The 18,895-nt window shown below is 34.8% G+C and overlaps 1 protein-coding gene across 2 annotated transcripts; it reads left to right on the top strand.

The window, feature by feature from the left end:
* Nucleotides 1–3,676: 3,676 nt before the first annotated feature.
* LOC129273979 (26S proteasome non-ATPase regulatory subunit 11B-like) lies at nucleotides 3,677–18,589 on the top strand. Of its 2 annotated transcripts, XR_010295405.1 has the most exons (12): nucleotides 4,013–4,145; nucleotides 6,472–6,573; nucleotides 7,274–7,398; nucleotides 7,847–7,976; nucleotides 8,856–8,967; nucleotides 9,523–9,605; nucleotides 10,655–10,799; nucleotides 11,644–11,767; nucleotides 12,847–13,008; nucleotides 13,790–13,841; nucleotides 16,637–17,691; nucleotides 18,112–18,589. XR_010295405.1 is itself a non-coding variant. In XM_064108188.1 (11 exons), exons 1-11 carry the CDS (start codon nucleotides 4,067–4,069, stop codon nucleotides 16,777–16,779), a joined length of 1,257 nt encoding a protein of 418 aa, XP_063964258.1. In that variant the 5' UTR covers nucleotides 3,677–4,066; the 3' UTR covers nucleotides 16,780–18,589. The 2 variants fall into 2 exon arrangements, 1 of the variants encoding a protein (XP_063964258.1); XM_064108188.1 differs by having other exon boundaries at nucleotides 3,677–4,145; nucleotides 16,637–18,589.
* Nucleotides 18,590–18,895: the final 306 nt, after the last annotated feature.

Genomic DNA, 18,895 nt, shown 5'->3' with positions numbered 1-18,895 from the left:
CAAAATTGTGTAGTTATTTATTTCATGCAAATTGCTATTAATTGATTATGCTCATTTGTGCATAATTAGTATACTATACCTATTCCTCTAACTCCCTAAATAAAGCTCCAAATGTTCTAATTTTTGGTTTAGAAACTCTTTGTGGTGTTCTTCGATAATGTATTTCTTGTGTTTTTACCTTTGTATTGCATTGTTTTTTTTCAACGATGCTCGGACTCTCGTAACAGCATAAAATAAATCAGTTTAGTTCAACAAAACTAAAAACAATTAGGCATTCATGAATTTTGGTTGAAAACGCATATTCCATTGACGTGGTACACAAATATCACAATTTTGAGCCATTTTTGTCTGATATGCACTTACAAATTGTTTGGTAATTTTCAGAACCCAGTACCCGGGCTTCGCAAAACTGGTCTCAAAACATGCAAAAGACTTTTTTTTTTAATCGCAGAGCTCAGAGCCCCCCCCCCCCCTGCGTAAATAGGTTAAGTTTGCATTAATTTTGAACTTTTCCATTCCCAAATACGTAATATCCCCTCCCCAAAAATGCAATTGTCACTGAAATGGAATATACATAATATATTTTTTAATAAGCCATATTTGCAAAATAATCATCATGTCATCCTTTGTCAACAAGAAATCTGTACATGTCCTCTGGAAGAAAATAATACCTCGGCCGCCTATTAAATTCTAAGTTTTTATTTTGTAAGTATTTTACTTAGCAATTTGGCTGGCTTATCAAAATGCTTAAACTTGTATGCAGATCAGATCTCAGAATTTACCTTATCCAAATTGAACTAAATACTAATACCCATTGTGATGTTATAAATTTTGAGCCAAATAGTGCCAAATGTGTGAATGTATTTCTGTGCGTATCATTTTTGTATATGTAGACTTAAGTCTAGTAGATGGCTGACTTACATTTAAGCAAAATATTTAGCAAAAAAAAAATGCAATTGAATACCAAAGATGGATAAGTATTATCCTTTTGCAAAATACTGAGTAAAATATACTTGAAATTGTGGCTTTAAGAGTAGCATTGAATACCGGCCCTGTTCCTCATCATCATTATCATCCCACTACCACACCAGTTTCTGCAGCACAAACTTTAACTTTCATAGGTTGAGTCCATTTCAAAGCCAACACTCTCACTTTAACTTTTTTCTCTTATAACATGACGTCCACACACTGCCAATCACATCCTTACAACACCAACTGTCAGAGGACAACAGAACTGCAGTTAACATAGCATTACCCCCAAAACACCACTCAATTTTGAATTGATCCAAATGAAATATGACTGTGTTGCACAAAAAAAAGCTATGTAGTCATAGTAGATTTTATTGACTTGTACATTCATAAGGCTATGCATATATTTTGAGTAATTGTTGTGTTGTCTTCAGTGATAGTTGGTACCCACTGTGCTTATGGCCAACTTTGGTAAAGGCATACATTGAATAAACTTTTATGTACTGAAAATGATGACAGAATATATTCTAAAAAAATAACATTACAAATGCATGACAGGTAATACAACATATTTCAACATGAACTATTTCACAATTTGCCAACATGACAATAAAAACTAACCTTAAAAAATAGTAGAAGCTGATGTTGGATGGAAAAGAATATTTTTGTCATACAGCTTGAAAGACATTACATATGTATATATGCCTCACCTCCTTTTAAATTGGCTTCACCATAATTTGTAGTACAGTTAATTCTTTTTTTAAAACCTCCATTGAAACTTGCCTCACCTCCTTTTAAATTGGCTTCACCATAATACAGTTTATTCTTTTTAAATACCTCCATTGAGGCTTGCCTCACCTCCTTTTAAATTGGCTTCACCATAATTTGTAGTACAGTTTATTCTTTTTAAAAACCTCCATTGAAACTTGCCTCACCTCCTTTCAAATTTGTAGTACAGTTTATTCTTTTTAAAAACCTCCATTGAAACTTGCCTCACCTCCTTTCAAATTTGTAGTACAGTTTATTCTTTTTAAAAATCTCCATTAAAACTTGCCTCACCTCCTTTTAAATTGGCTTCACCATAATTTGTAGTAGTTTATTCTTTTTAAAAACGGACTTGCCTCGCCTCCTTTTAAATTGCCTTCACCATAACTTGTAATACAGTTTATTCTTTTTAAAAACCTCCATTGAAACTTGCCTCACCTCCTTTTAAATTGGCTTCACCATAATACAGTTTATTCTTTTCAAAAACCTCCATTGAGGCTTGCCTCACCTCCTTTTAAATTGGCTTCACCATAACTTGTAATACAGTTTATTCTTTTTAAAAACCTCCATTGAAACTTGCCTCACCTCCTTTCAAATTTGTAGTACAGTTTATTCTTTTTAAAACCTCCATTGAAACTTGCCTCACCTCCTTTTAAATTGGCTTCACCATAATACAGTTTATTTTTTTAAACCTCCATTGAAACTTGCCTCACCTCCTTTTGAATTGGCTTCACCATAATTTGTAGTACAGTTTATTCTTTTTTAAAAACCTCCATTGAAACTTGCCTCACCTCCTTTTAAATTGGCTTCACCATAATTTGTAGTACAGTTTATTCTTTTTTTAAAACCTCCATTGAAACTTGCCTCACCTCCTTTTGAATTGGCTTCACCATAATTTGTAGTACAGTTTATTCTTTTTTTAAAAACCTCCATTGAAACTTGCCTCACCTCCTTTCAAATTTGTAGTACAGTTTATTCTTTTAAAAAACCTCAATTGAAACTAATTGCCTCACATCCTTTTAAATTGGCTTCACCATAATACAGTTTATTTTTTTAAACCTCCATTGAAACTTGCCTCACCTCCTTTTGAATTGGCTTCACCATATAATTTGTAGTACGTACAGTTTATTCTTTTTAAAAACCTCCATTGAAACTTGCCTCACCTCCTTTTAAATTGGCTTCACCATAATACAGTTTATTCTTTTTAAAAACCTCCATTAAAACTTGCCTCACCTCTAAATTGGCTTCACCATAATACAGTTTATTCTTTTTTAAAACCTCCATTGAAACTTGTCTCACCTCCTTTTAAATTGGCTTCACCATAATATTCAGGTAAGGTATATTCATTCTTTAAAAAAAAAAAACATCATTGTTCACTTCCCTCACCTAGATCATTTGGCTATATATAATACCTTTTATTCTACACTATTCTTCCCTTTAAAAAAACCTGATTGTACTCCTGCCTCCCCTGATCTGAGTCTGACATTTGCCTCTCAACGTACTGGAAATAGATACCCTTTTTTCAATATTTTTGTGTTTTTGACACCCTTATCACGTTACGTACGTAACGTGCCCTCTCTTGAAAAAGACATCCTTTTTACGTGTTTTTTTGGTCGCGCATGGTATCCACTCGTCAATGTAAGTGGCCCCCCCGGGCGTACTGTACATAGTGTTATTTTATTATCTCTTTATATCGGAAACTTCGTTTTACCGAATTGCCATGCACTCTCTCCGACGCGTTTGAAGTCTTAGACAGCATGGCATACTACCAGCCGATGGTACACACACGCACACACACACACGTTATTTGACAACTTGTCTCTGGAGCCAAAGTTCCTCGCATATAACTATCTGCATGCCTGCACGCAGTGTATATTGAACACGCACGACCACGATCTAATGAATATTCATCGGCGAGACTGACGTCATTTTACGAGTCTCCTTTCAAACTTGGATCATAAGTGCCTACCGTTTAACTTTAATAGCCGTGCCTAAATTTGAGAAGGTTAGCAGACTAGACGAGTAGTAATGTCTACGTCTATCTGCCAGTCTAATATACAGATAATTAAGCCAAATTAAATTACAAAAATACACATTTATTACATTAAATTTATTTTTTAATATTAAAAAAGAATTGAAAGTATTTTTCAACAACTATTAGTATAATGGTGGTATTTAAGATATTATAATAAATTGTACTATTTAAGAATTTTCGTGAATAGAACCTGTAAATTTATTAGATTGGCAGCGCCGAGGGAATTAAACAGTTGAATCGTTTTCTTCAGCTAAAATTCACCTGTGATGACTTGTGAATTTATGTGCTGCAGCCAAAATGGAAGGAGAGTATGAAAAAGCAACAGCTCTAATTTTGACAGATACTAATGCCGCCCTGGCAATATTTCACAGTATTGGTAAGAATTTGTCGTTTTATTCATAGTATTATGCTGGTTTAAGTTACTACTAGTTTATCACCAGTGTTTGTTTCGTCAGTGACACTGCTCTGTCTGTGGATTTTGTTTCTACATTACAGTCCCAAACATACGTTTCCATGTCCTGGTCACGATTCTCAGTTTCACTTGACTAAATCATTGACATTGATTCAATGCCCTACTTATGCTTTACCGAGGCCAGGGCACATAATTTTGAAAATAAAACTGAACATGATTTTTATTATATTATTTGCTTGTTCATTTGCTAAAGTTATATTGCTGAAATTAAAAGAAAGAAGAAAATTAAGCCGAAGCCGAAGGAAAGAATGGAGCATGATGTGGAGTGAAGTCAGAGAGAATGAAAAGAATGGAAAAAGGAAAGAAGAAAGAATGAATGAAAGAAAGAGAAAAGAAAGGAGAGAAAAGGAGAAGGAAGCAAAGAAAATTTTAAGGAAAGAAAGAAGGAAGAAAATCAGAAAAAGAAGGAAATAAAGAAGAAGGAATGTAAAAAAAGAAGGAAGGAAAGATTAAGAAAAACGAACAGAGAGAGAGAGAGAGAGAAAGATCAGGAAAGAAAGCTAGGAAAGATGGAAAATAAAGATAGATGGAACAAAACAAAGGCAAGCAGGAAGGATAGAAGAAAAGAATTAGAAAGAAGGATTGAAAAGAAAAAGAAACAAGGAAGAAAGCTCAAACGTCAAACAATACAAAAATCCAATCTAACAAAAATGTTACTGATATTTGTTTTTTTATATGTTAAAAAATTGTTAAAAACTAAAAATGTTTTTGGAATGAATAAAACTTTGTCAAAGTGAAACATTGTTAAACTTTATCGCTGCATCATCACACACTAGGGCTATAATATTGATAATCTCCAATTATCGCTAGTCTTGTAGATAATTAATCGCTTGTTTTTTGCCACTTAGCGATATCGATAGCCTTTCTCTTGTCGATAATATGTAAGGACATGACAGTGATTTTTCGCTATTTCACGGAATTCATGGAAACAGCCTTTTGAAAGTAACTTTTCAAACAGAAAATCATGGAAACATATTTTTCCTCAAAATGCACAGAACAGCAACAGAAATTACTCAAAAATCTCAAAATACAAATATTTACAAGCCAAAAAACACGATCTCACTTCGCTATAATCATGAAAATCCAAACATCGTGACTGCACTCGACTCCATTCGATCATATATCGAAAACGGTCACAAGCGCAAGCTCAATTTCAGCGAAGTACCATCATAGAAGGCAGCACACGGCCATGTGTTGCTGCCTTCTACGTTCAAAGATGTACAGCACGATATCAAAATAGCGGATAGGCAAAAGACGTTGACTGCTCAGAACGATGTCCAAAAAGCCCCAAAATTATCAATAAAACTTCATCCAGCCCTAAAATAATGCTAATAACGTGAAAGGTGAGGATGCATTTATGCTACATATGTTTGTTAAAAGATGTTATGTAATCATTTACATCCAATGAACGCGGATTTTAAAGCGTTTTTAAAGCGTTAAAGCGTACAGTGGCAGATACAAATTTTGACCAACACGAGTATTGTGTCATCGCTACAATGCATACAAAATGCGTAGTGATGATGTTCTTTTGTCGATAGTTATTGACATCGATAAGATATTTTTAGCGATATATCAACAGAGATTTTTCTTAGCGGTAACAGCCCTATCACACACACACATCTTTCTTCCCACTACAAGTTCGCACCGATCACAACTTGCTCCTCTGATCACATTTAACCAATAATCTGATCGAGAATCCATATTATTATAAAAATTCCCGCCAATTTTGTGATTATTTTAATAGTGGAAAAACAATTTTTCATGTGAGATTGTTCACTCTGATTTGGAGTTCGATCGGGGATGTGCAGGTGTGCACAGCAGCATTGAGAACCAACTGTATGTGTTCCTGCATACCTGCCACACAGGCGGGAGGCCCAGCAAATTTATGCTGACTTTGTTCGTGTGTGTGTTTGTGTGTAGATCAAAGAAAATGGCACATACTGGCTTGCAATTTGAATTGAGGGAAGTTGTTAACTTTGTTTTTTTCTTTCTCTATTCTGTATTTTTGCTTGTGAATGTTAAATATGGGAAAACTTTGTAAGATTTCATTTCGCTGTGAGAATTTTGCTTTCCCGATTTGGGCAAGTAGTTTTTGTCTCCCCTTCAAAACACTTGCCCGTTTCTAAATTTTTTTACTTTCAACTTGACGCTGGGATGAACACAACCCTTTTTATTGATTTGATTGCAAGTCTGTTAGTTTGATGGTTTAATTATTTGTTTTTCTATGTAGTCAAGCAAGATGTCGACGCAGATAATGAAGACGGTGTCAGGATCAAAGAACAGAGTATCATGGAACTTGGCAAACTCTTAGCCAAGTCAAAACAGGCTGATGGTAAGAGAAAAAGATCTATTTTGACATATTTTGTTAAATCTTTGATCTGTTTTCATATTCCCACAATATTTGGCACTTAGAATTTATTGACCAAGAAAGTTATGTTTAATAGCCTAAACTTTATGCATGTCTGTGTGCACTTTCTGATTTCATCTTTTTGATCCCTCATTATTTTTTATGTTTTTTTTTCTTAGGTTTTATGAATAGATCTTATGATTTATATCCCTTATTTCGATCTCCGATCAGTTTATATCTTTTTCTTAATAAATTTGCAATAATCATTTTGTATTTATGTATTCCTCACTCTTAGATAGCATACATGTGATGTATATATGTTGTTCATGTGGTTATTACAATAATAGTATCAATAATCTGACTTTAAAAGCATCAGGTCCCCTGTTGAGTGCTTATAAAATTGATTCAATTTAGTAGTAAAGAAAAAGATTTTGAGAAGACTTTGAAAAGATTCAACAAAAATACAAGTTTTGAGGTCTATGAGAAGGCTATTCCACAGTTCTTATAATTGGTGAACTGAAAACTGCTGTTGAATTTTCATGCATATGTTTTAATTTGTTTTGTTTGTGTTTTCTTAATAAGTGTATTGGTTCCCTCCTAGTTTTGATGTACAGTACAAATCATTGTCCTGGTACATTTGAGTCTAAATTACATTGTTGCCTTTTATCTGTCTTTGATTTTTTAGAACTTGGTGGATTGATAAAGTTCACCCGTCCCTTCCTGGCGATGGTAAGCAAGGCCAAGGCAGCTAAACTAGTAAGAGGCATGGTGGACCTGTTCTTAGATATGAATGCAGATACAGGGAAAGAGGTAAGTGGCTGTTGCACTAAAATCTTTTGTAGACCTCATTTGCTATCAAGCATCATTTGTATGGAGAATAAGGCTGAGTTGTTATGTCATTAAAAAAAATGTTAAAATGTTATAAATAAATGGGCGATTAGTTTTGCATTTGTGTAAAAGAGGAAAAACGTTGAAAAAACAAACAAATCATTCAAAACACCCTTTAAAAAATCCCCCAAAAATGTTAGTGATGTATCTGATGTGGAAAGGCATGCCAAAAGTTGATAGTACAATATTTCCTGAAATGCAAATTAATTTACTCTACTGGCATGTGAGGGCACTAGAATAGTCTGACTCATCGTCTAATAACAATTATTTTAATAGTATGTAGTTGTAATGTAATAGTGGTAGATATTTTTTTTACAAGTGTTGCAATGCTCCTTTTGGTGTATTAAATGATCTATATTTTTATTCTTAGATTGAGCTTTGTCAAGAGTGTATCGACTGGGCCACCAATGAGAAGAGGGTGTTTCTACGTCAAGCTTTGGAAGCCAGATTGATAGCTCTTTATCACGATACCAAGAAATATACAGATGCATTGTCAGTGGGTGAGTCCAGGAAGCAGCATTTCATAGAACAAATTGTCATTGATTTTCACCGACAACTGTTACAAGCTACTGAATTCCTTGCATCTGATTGGCTCAGAGCAAATTTTGCAGGGAAAATCATCGACTAGATGCTATATGAATCAATCTCCTGCAAGTACATGTAGCTGATTGTAGACACTGCCAGAAACCAAAAGAAAGAAGATATAAAAACATTTTGATTCTAAATTATTGTAAATTCTGATTGATTCTCTATGAAATATTACTTTGTGTCAGATTAATCATTTGGTTTCATGACTGAAGTAATTTTAGAAATAAATACCTTGGAAAGAAGTCATATTCTATTTTTTTCTTGCATTTATGTCCGTTCATATGAGCTGGTTTAAGGTATTAAACTACTATTGCTTTATGTCTATTCGTATTGTGGTTATGGCGTCACTTCAACGTTTCACTACTGATAACAATGTTACCAACTGCCAAAAAGGTCAGACCTCTCCTCAATCAACGTTCCGCCATGTATGAATGACAGGCTAGGTTTTTACTAATTGTAGGTATAGCAACATGTGAATTATCTAAGCCTTTAGAACCTGCTAATGAAGACAGATCACCAGGGCTAGTTTTAGTTTCTGACCTCAAGAGAGTATTGTTTTTAGCAACATAAAGGGCAAAATTTATATTTTAAAGTTTTGTGTGATCAAGATGAATTATAGGCAAATGTCAAGTGAAAGTACATACATGCGAGGCATATGCTAACAAGGACACATTCTTAATGGGACATAATTCACTTCAATATTTAAAGCGATCTTCAAATGTATTTGCTGCAAGCATTGGTGGAATTGCTGTTGTACAATATTTTCAAACTTTGTGTTTGTGTTGTAACAGGCTCCAGGTTACTGAAAGAACTGAAGAAGTTAGATGACAAAGCTTTGCTCGTTGAAGTCCAGCTCCTAGAAAGTAAAGTGTACCATGCTCTCAGCAATCTTCCCAAAGCCAGGTTAGATTACCCTCAAAGTTTTATCTCAATATACATGGTCCTCTTGCTCTCAGCAATCTTTAATACCAAACAACTGTCGTTGTTTTATCTTAACATTTTTCCCACTTTTAAATAAATGATCTGTTACAAATGATGGTAAAATGGCTCTGAATGCCGAGTCTCATTGAGACCTCCAAATCTGAACTAAAGACCCATCCTTTCCAGCAACTTTGTGTATAATGTGTGACATATTGGGGAGCCGGCACCTTAGAATGATTTTTTACAGATAAATGGCGCTATGCAAATGCGGTTCATCATCATCATCATCATCATACTTTCAGTACAAATTTCACATCATGTAAGAAACCTTATCGACCTAGATGCATGGTCAGAGAATTCAGTACCATTTTTTATTTTCAAAATGATAATGAAACACATTTCTTTTAGCTCTGAAAGGGTCAGTCAGGTATTCATAAATCATATAATTCAATATTTTCATTTTTTACCCCCGAACCCAACCAAGCAGAATTGAAATATAAAGTACAACTTCTGAACTTGTCTTTTTCACACTTTCAGGGCTGCATTGACTTCAGCTAGGACAACAGCCAATGCAATCTACTGTCCACCTAAGCTTCAGGCAGCTCTAGATATGCAGTCAGGTAATGGATTAAGAATTTCAATAATAATGATAATTTTCAGTTTTTATACAGCATGTATTACATATACGATATAGCTATGTCTCTATGTACTTCAGAATATAAAGAAAGGAAAAAGATGTGTCACTGAGTTCACTTTGTTGAATTGAGGTAGATTTTGAATAAGAGTGTTTTAAGAGCTGTTTTGAATTTATCTATCACTTGACCCATAATGGACACTTCATTCATAATGCAAATATACCGTGGGGAGAAGACTTTGATAACGACAGATGAAATTCCGTCAGTGAAAACAAAGATATGGATTTTCATATTTTTTTGTCTCACCCTTGTTTTTTTAAACACAATTTCATATTTATGATTGGCTTATAATTAAATACTACTTGAATTTTTACTTACATGTACGTGTAGTCATGATCAACCAATTCGGCAAGCCTCAGGCATATTGCCTTAAATTTTTTTAAATCTTACACTACTGTTCGTGTCCTGCCTTTCTTGCCTCAATATACAAATTTAATCCTAGAAATGCTTGTCGAAAACATGAACTAGTTAAGGGCTCTGTTTCATTAATTTCAGTCAGTTGCTTGTAACCTGTTAACTCTTTGTGCGCTGGGCCATGAACCCCTCTGTGCTGAATTCTTTTCAGGAGGGAAGCAACGGATCATGTGTTTGAGCATGAAATGCGAAGTTTGCGCGGCACCGAGTGTGCATTGGTGCAAAGTACGCATAGAAAGAGTTGAAATGTGGTCCAGGGGCCCATTTTACAAAGAGTAACGATTTTATATCCAATCTATCGTAACTCTATGGAAATCCATCAGTGTCATAATTTTCTCGACATAAAATTTGCAAAATGTCCATTGTAAACAAAGGCGGACACACCAGATTGTCAAGAAAACAATCATTTTATGAATATACATTCATATCTAGAATTTTTTTTTAAACTAACATACATTTCAGATGTTATTGTTGCTGGTTGTCCACAGTTGTGTCCACTCTTTGTACAACGGGGCCAAGTTAACCGATTCATAGCATCCTTATCCGCATCCTCTTTTCAGGTGTTTTACATGCTGCAGATGAGAGAGATTTCAAGACGGCTTTCTCCTATTTCTACGAAGCTTTTGAGGGCTACGATTCGGTGGACAACCCCAAGGCCATCGATGCCTTGAAGTACATGTTACTCGCAAAGATTATGTTGAATTGGTAAATGAAGATTTCCTGTTCTTTATGTTTGTAATCACTGATTTGTCAAACATGAAGAAGAACTGTTCCCCCAAAAGGTTTTTTCTCCCTCTCTCTGAAGCAAAAAAAAGAAGCTAATGTATTTGTAAGATATTGAGGAAAATCATATACAATTTTCTTTGTCATATTATACTCTTTACCCTGCAAATCCACCCTCCACCACCACAATCCCCATTTTTTAAGGGAAATCTACATGTAATTTGGAGGACCAACTACTACCTACCAAGAATTAGACCCTTCAGAACGGTTCTTTTTTTTTTTTGTAAGTTCAACCGATCTGAAAATCTTATTGGCTAAATATGGTGAAAAATGTGATTAAGAAAAGAAAAGGGTGCACATGTTTTGATTCCTTATGCACTGCAAAAACGTTCAAGAGGAAATTTACAGAATCTTTTTATAAGCCTTATCGATTCTTTAGCATTCATGCTGTTCCACCACCCTTTCCTAGCCTGTAGTCCAAAAAAAAAAGAGTATTCAAGCATATTCATCCAGTCTCAAATTAATATCATTTTTACATGCATATTCTTTCTTTCTTACATCATCAAAGATTCATTTTGGTGCATGTGAAAACAGCTGGTGTGTAGTTAGGGTGGATACAAGTTCTGGGTCCCATTTCGTAAAGACTTGTTATAATCACAAATGCACAATTTCTATAGCAGATTGACTATCAGCCAATCAGAATGAAGGATTTCAGTAGCCTTTAACCATTATTGCAAAGTTGTTATTATAACAAGTTTTATGAAACAGGCCCCTGATCATAATAATACTCATCCTTTTTCTTGTTTCGTCAATATTGTTTTTCCAGTGCTGATGATGTGCAGTCAATAGTGAGCGGGAAGCTTGCTCTCCGTCATGCGGGACCAAGTGTAGAAGCCTTGAAGAGCATAGCAAATGCCAGCAAGAATAGATCACTATCAGAGTTTCAAACAGTAAGTACAGCTGGGGCCCGTTGCAGAAAGAGTCGCAATCAATCGCAACTCTAAAAATCATGCGCAACTTGATTTTCAACCAATCAACAGCGCGCATTTGGGACTTGCGATTGATTTTTTTTTGCTTGCGTTTAAACGCAACTCTTTCTGCAACAGGCCCCACATTGCTTATCTTTTTATGTAATAGTTTCAAAGGGTTATCACTGTGAAGGAATTGAAATATTGTACATTGTTTTAAGTTTTGAAATTTTGAATGTAAGTTTTGACCTTACTTTGAGCTTTATTTAAGAAGCTATTGTATTATTTTTTGGTCCGAATTCTCAATTTCCTGACATAGCAAGATTTGTTGTTATTCAGTGATATTTTTTACTTTTATTTAAAACGCTCTACATATTTTCTAATTTCAAGCATTAACAAATACTTTACATTAAAAATGTGCAATACATTTCCTAGTAAAAGGAAGCTGTGTCCGTCTCGATTTTTGTATAGAGTAGTATATATAGTTTGTTTATAATTAGTATTGAAACTAAGTTTAGGGGCTTGTCTTCTCTACAAGCTTTTGCTTTTCTTGGCAAGTCATTTCTTGTTTCTTTTCATTGATAATATTACTGCAACAAATTGTAGTTTTGTTTAATTTATATTCAACATTTGTTACGAAATTTCATTGATTTGTCTGTATTATCGATTATATTGAATATGTATTGCTACTTTGATTATATTTTGAAAAAATTGTTGAACGGAAATAAAATCTAAATCTAAATCTTTTGTGGATTGACATATTTGCGTAAGCACATTGGAATCCACATGCCTGCACATTTTTGCTTATTGGTTTACTAGTAATACGTCGTAATGACATCACATAGGTTCAAGAATGGTACCCGAATAAAGCTTATGGCCCGCAATTTAATAAAATGGCAGGAAAATTGAGATAAGGTTGCTATAAAAAAGTGAAAGAAAAATAGATAAAGAGATGGATTGAATAAATGATGAATAAATAGGGAATAAAGGAATAATTACAAATAATGCACAGATTAATAAAGACATCAATGAATAAATCAATATATTTTCATTTGTTGCAGACTCTTCAGAAGTATCCCTCTGAGCTTCAAGAGGATCCGATCATCAACGCCCATCTAGCATCGCTCTATGATAACCTCTTAGAGCAGAATCTATGCCGTATCATAGAACCATTCTCCAGGGTACAAGTTTCCCACATAGCAAGCATCATTAAGCTACCCTTGGTAGGTTTCCTTGTCTGTTTTTACTGGGAGTGTTTCACAAAGAGCTGAATGTGACTTACGGGGCGTCGCAAGAAACTTGCAATCAATATCAAGTCTATTTTCAGTCCCTAAATCAATCATATGTCTTGCAATTAATAGAAATTTATGGTTGATTGCTAATCTGCTTCTTGAAACAAGGATGGTAATCTGATTTGCTACAGCTAAAATGGATCTATTGATTGTAAAATTGCAACAGAACATTTGCATTTTATTGCAAATATTTTCTTGCAACACCCCCTTAGAGTCATGCTTAAGTGGTAACGTGCACGTGAGATGTAATGCTTAATGTTATTGATTAATATGTAGTAGCGCACAAACCCCGAGCATGAACTGACCAATATGATGAAGCATTGCATACCACCTGCATTTTGGAATTTAAGTGCAATGTTTAGTCATACTTGGATCTTTGTGTTTGTGTGTACAACTTAGGAAAAACTCCACACAAGTTGACTCCTGTGGGACTACAAATATATGTTTGACTAAAGAGAGATTGGACTGAAAAGCGGTAAATAGCAATGTATTTTTTTCCAAATCTATTAAGATAAACAAGCAAAGAAGCTTAACAAAACAAACAAAATTTTCTTTTCAGTTATAAAGTAATGAGAGAATGACTTTCTGTTGGGATTGAACGCTTCTGCTTTGAATAAAATTCTAAAGTATTCATAACTCGATCCTTATATGTGTCTTCCATAAAATACCAAATAATTGATATTTTTCTTTTATTCCATGATGTATCTTACAGGATCTTGTGGAGAGGAAGTTGTCACAAATGATTTTAGACAAGAAATTTCATGGTAAGTTTGGCTTGTTGCCCCCACCATAGGTTGATCTGCATTTATTTCCCTCAGCTGTCAAACTTTCCGACCTGATGGCACCATTAGCCCTTTTTAAACTGGGGGGGGGGTCAATTTTGTCACTACGCCGTCGCACAAATTTTTTTGACTGTGCCGCTCATTGACTTTTTACTTTCAAGTCTTGCGCATCTTTTGAGACCAAATTTTCGACGCCCGGGTTCGCGGTTCCAAAATTACACGTTTTGTAAGTGCATGTCAGACCAGAAATTGCTCAAAAACGTGATTCCGTGTAAAAAGTCAATGCAAATTGTGTTTTTCAACCAAAAATCATAAATGTATGATTATTTTTAGTTTTGTTGGTTTAAATGGATTTATTTTATGCTATTTATGATCGCAAAAGGGTCCTCGACAAAGTTCATCGGGAAAAATAATAAAAAACAAAGGTTTGAAAAAACAGAGAAATACATAATTTAAAAAACAATAAAATAGATAAGAAATTAATTATATTTTTTTTATTTTTTTGTAGATTTTTGTTAGAAATGTAATAATTAATACTCCCACCAAAATTAGCATTCTACTAGCTATATAGATTGAGTTAAAGGCAAATACACAAAAAACCAAATTTATGGCAAATATCATATGCTTATTTGCATAATAAATTAAAATATATATTTAAATAAAATTTTTGAAAATTTTACTATACACTCGTGGAGTTTATATCCGGCTCTATGCGCTTGCAAATTTTCGCGGCGATTGCGCAATCAGCGGCCGAGATCTGAGGGGGGGGAAGTTCACCCTGAAGAAAAGTCAGTTATAGAAATATTTGTGAAGGTTTGTTTAAAGTGATTGGTTAACATTGGTTGACTTTTAAAAAATCTGAGCTAGAAGGTCACACTTGTCACCTGTGTCTGTGATATGTTACAAAAATGAAGCCCAGAAAAAATTGCGTTCGAAAATATTTATTTAGTGCTTCAAAAATTGAAATATAAAGTGACCGAAAACACCATCTTAATTTCATCCCATACACTTATGTGTACTATTTAGGCGTCTATAAGACGCCTATTTACAAAATCGGGGTTTGCCTTGTAGTTTTAGCTTTTCATTCTCAATAATGGTTGTTTTCAGGGTTTATTAGTTCTAATATATACACTTGTACACATGTTTCATCTTGGTTTAAGAATTTTTTAAATCGGCTGCTCACAAAGTTAAACAATACCTTTAAACGATCAAGAAAGTTATGATTTTGATTTGTGACATCGTATGTGAGCAGCTGCCCCATATGTTCTGTAATATAAAGTGCATAAATTTCAATTAATCAATGATTCATGATGACCAAAAAAAAAATCATCTTTCAGGAGTGGGTGTGAAATAATTTTGTCTATTGATATACTGAAGGTACAATAAAAACCATTTTCATATTTTTGAGAAAATTACATTTCATTGATTTTCTAAAAATTCATGATACATGGGGAAGCTGCTCACATATGAAGTCACAAATCAGAATCAGAAAAAAAATTTATAATAACATCTTACATTTTTGATGGATTTCCCTCAAACCTTCACCAATATTTTTTACTGCTTTTTCTGCTATTATTTTTTACAATAAACATTTGTCAGGGTGAACTTTCCCTTTAAGGTATCTACCATGGAAACCTTCATTTTGATTGGCTGTTGAGCCTTGCTACCATATTTACTAAAGCTATAATGACAGAATAAGTATAATAGTAAGTCTTTTTGCAGCAGGCCCCAGGTAGAATGGTTTCAAATTTAATCCATTAACTGCTAGATTCTGTAAATCCCAAAGTCCTTGTATAGAGTATCTTCATTTCCAGTAGGCGATGACTTGGACTTCCTGGCATGAATCAATGACTCTTCTCTTATGTAGAAAAAATTACTGAGTTTAGAAGCAAAGATAAACTGAACTCTTTGATGCCAGAGGAATGGCAGCTTGGTAGGATGAAGGTCTATGTGTTGCTTGTGATAGTGATTAGCTCCTCCATCATTGGACCCATTTGAGGCTGAGCCCATGTATAGTATAATTATGCAGACTTGCTGTAGGTCTATGAAAAATGCATCATGTAATAGCATAATCAGCTAATCTCCAATGACTATGAGGCCCCCCCAAAAAAAAAATCTTTATGTTTTGAATTAAAAATAATCTGAAGTGTTAGCTCTCATGATTCCCTACTGAAATAATTCAGGGTGAAGGTCACGACTAGGCCTCGGTCAAACTGGGCAGTCAACCGGTGCCTGCACGAGGACGTCGGTCATCGGCTCAATATCGTCCAGGCTGGTGGACTGCTGAAATAAAGAAAAAAAAAACATAAGAAATTCAGTGTCATCAAAGACTGGGAATATCAAGCACTTGCAGGCCTTTATTTCCTCATCTAGTTATATTTATCATAAGTTTCACATCATACCATATTTTCAAACCCTAACTCAACCAAGTAGGACTATGGAAATTATAGAACCTTCTTGCTTGCATTTATTGGCCCAAAACGTTATTATCCCCTTCCATGTACGCAGCCATTTTGCGCTAGCGGTCAATCAAAATGTTTCCAGCCGTGGTGTGTTTTCCTTCAGCAAGAAATTTATCCACACTGTGCTGCACTCGACCCAGGTGGGGTAAATGGGTACCGGCCGGAAGTAATTCCTCAAAGAGCTGTGTGCACCTGAATCGGTAGACTAGCTTAGCCGGGTAATAATAGCAGGGCCCGCTGGGAGAACAGTTTTCAGAATTATTATTATTATCACAAAGGTTTAATCCTATTCACTTCTTTCCTCCCATTCTCCAGGTATTCTTGACCAGGGTGAAGGTGTACTGATTGTCTTTGAGGAACCTGTTATTGACCAAACCTACGAGATGGCTCTAGAAACTATCACAAACATGGGCAAAGTGGTAGATGCCCTTTACCAGAAGACCAAGAAACTCTATTAAGTTTTTTGTATCCATTTGGTCTACTTCCAGTTGGTCTAATCCTCTAATCGTCTAACACCATGGCAGAGCCCCAATTGGTGTACTTTCTCTTCAATTGAATTACCATTCGTTCCATCCGTCATTAACTGTCATTTAGTCTAATGTCCGGATGGCCAAATTTCCACATAGGCTAATTATCATTGTGCACTTTATCGATTAAAAATTTGAATCATAAACAGTTCGTTTAATCGTATAGACTAAATGGTATTAGACCTAGTGGATTCGAGAGGAAATGGGTTCAGCATAACTGAAAATAGAAGAACTGGTACATGGGCTAGGAGGCAATTAGACCGAATGGTTAGTCGATGAGCTGAGGAACTACGATTAGACCTTGTGGGATGAGAACAAATGATACATAGACCAACTGGGTGTAGACCAAAGGACAATTTACGTATTAGATTGTGTAGCACTAAGAAGGCATCCGAAACCATCGATTCCAGGCTATCTTTGCCCAGATACATTAACTACGTGGTAACTGAAACTTGAGTGGACTATGTCTTCAAAAGTTTGAATTTTATGGGAAATGTGGATATTCTGTCTCCCTGATGTGACCCTTTTGACGATCACACTTCCAACTAACTTATCAAGTCAAATCAGAATATTCCATTGGTAATATTTATCATTTGAAGATGTAAGCTGTTCAGATTGCAGTTTGGAATTTATTTTAACAAGTAAACTCGTCAGAACCATTTGATCATTGATTGAGTTATATGGAAGAATGAATCACAATGAACAACAATTTTTTCTTTCCAAAAAAATACATATGTTCATGTATTTCTGATTTGTGGACATATAATGTCCCAAGGCAAATGTTTTCAATATAATAGATCACAGGCCCGTTGCAGAAAAGGTTGTATGTAAACACAATCAAGCGTAAGTCCCTAATGCACACTTCATTGGTTGATAGTCAAGTTGCATTTGATTTTTGGAGTTGGGATTGCTCACAAATCTTCCTGCAACAGGCTACTGTAATAACAGATGTCTGCAGACCAAATGTGTACCATTTATCGTTTGAGGTTGATATTTGAGAAATCTGAGGTGTGTTGTATTATTCTGCAGTCAGCACCACAGCCAAAAGTCCATTCACTTTCACTTTATTTGCTGACCCCCAGACTTTGTAAAACAGCATTGGAAATACATGTAATGGAGATACCTTTGGGAGCAAGCAAATTCTGGGTCCCATTGCATTAGAAAGTTACTATGATAGCAACTCTTGTTAGAATGTCAACTTTCATTGGAAGAGCTAATCTGGAAGCAGAATTTTCACTGTTGTCATGGTAGTTGACATTCCAGCAAGAGTTGCTATGATGGCAACTTTTTATGAAATGGGTCCCAGGTGTACGAACAAGAAATTCTCATCAACAAATAACTTTTCAATGTATTTGTAATTAATGCCATGATGTTCTTAACCCGTTGGAGACAGAATTGGCATATTGATGGATGGGGCCTCAGGGAAACGCATGTAAAACCAATGTAATCCAGTCCCCCATGGGTGAATTATGGATTGACAATCTTCTACTCTGAGCAAAACACTGGACGATTTCACTATGCTTAGGTAGCCTAGAATAAACTTAAACTATTAACCATGAAACATTGTCTTCACTGTACATATATGTATATGCATTGATAGGTTGATACTTGTCTCCAAGTATTCAGTGATGATTTCCTTTTGTAATGTTTATTTGTTTCTTTCCATTTGAAACCATGGAAAGTAAAATGTAAAATGTACATGTATTTCAGTAATGATTAAAATCAGACTTTTACAATGTCACCCTTTTCTATTTTTGATGTGTATTACTTCATTTTTCAGTTCTTTGTTTTGGTGATGTTGTTATTATGCCTGACAATGTTCACTGAGGCTTGATATGACTTTTCAGGATATCCTTTTTAACATGCTATTTTTAGAAATTTGCATTGTAGTTTTTCAGAGTTTTTTACAACGTATGACAACCCTTTTCCATTATAATTACTTTTATGGTAACGTAGCCATTCAAAGGTAACCCTATTGAAACTTGGAGTCAGATATTAAAAGGGGTATGAGGTAAGGGGTAAAAGGAAAATGAGGTGGGAAGACTAG

This window comes from Lytechinus pictus, chromosome 13 (genome assembly GCF_037042905.1).
Source record: "Lytechinus pictus isolate F3 Inbred chromosome 13, Lp3.0, whole genome shotgun sequence".
Taxonomy (NCBI): Eukaryota; Metazoa; Echinodermata; class Echinoidea; order Temnopleuroida; family Toxopneustidae; genus Lytechinus; species Lytechinus pictus.
This window is presented reverse-complemented; position numbering and strand designations above follow the sequence as displayed.

What these genes read in the sequence shown, in the direction of transcription:
- LOC129273979 (XM_064108188.1), top strand. Translation starts at nt 4,067, where the DNA reads ATGGAAGGAGAGTATGAAAAAGCAACAGCTCTAATTTTGACAGATACT. An exon ending in ATGCAGATACAGGGAAAGAG is followed by an intron (nt 7,399 to 7,846) that starts GTAAGTGGCTGT and finishes TTTTATTCTTAG; the next exon opens with ATTGAGCTTTGTCAAGAGTG. An exon ending in GCATCATTAAGCTACCCTTG is followed by an intron (nt 13,009 to 13,789) that starts GTAGGTTTCCTT and finishes TGTATCTTACAG; the next exon opens with GATCTTGTGGAGAGGAAGTT.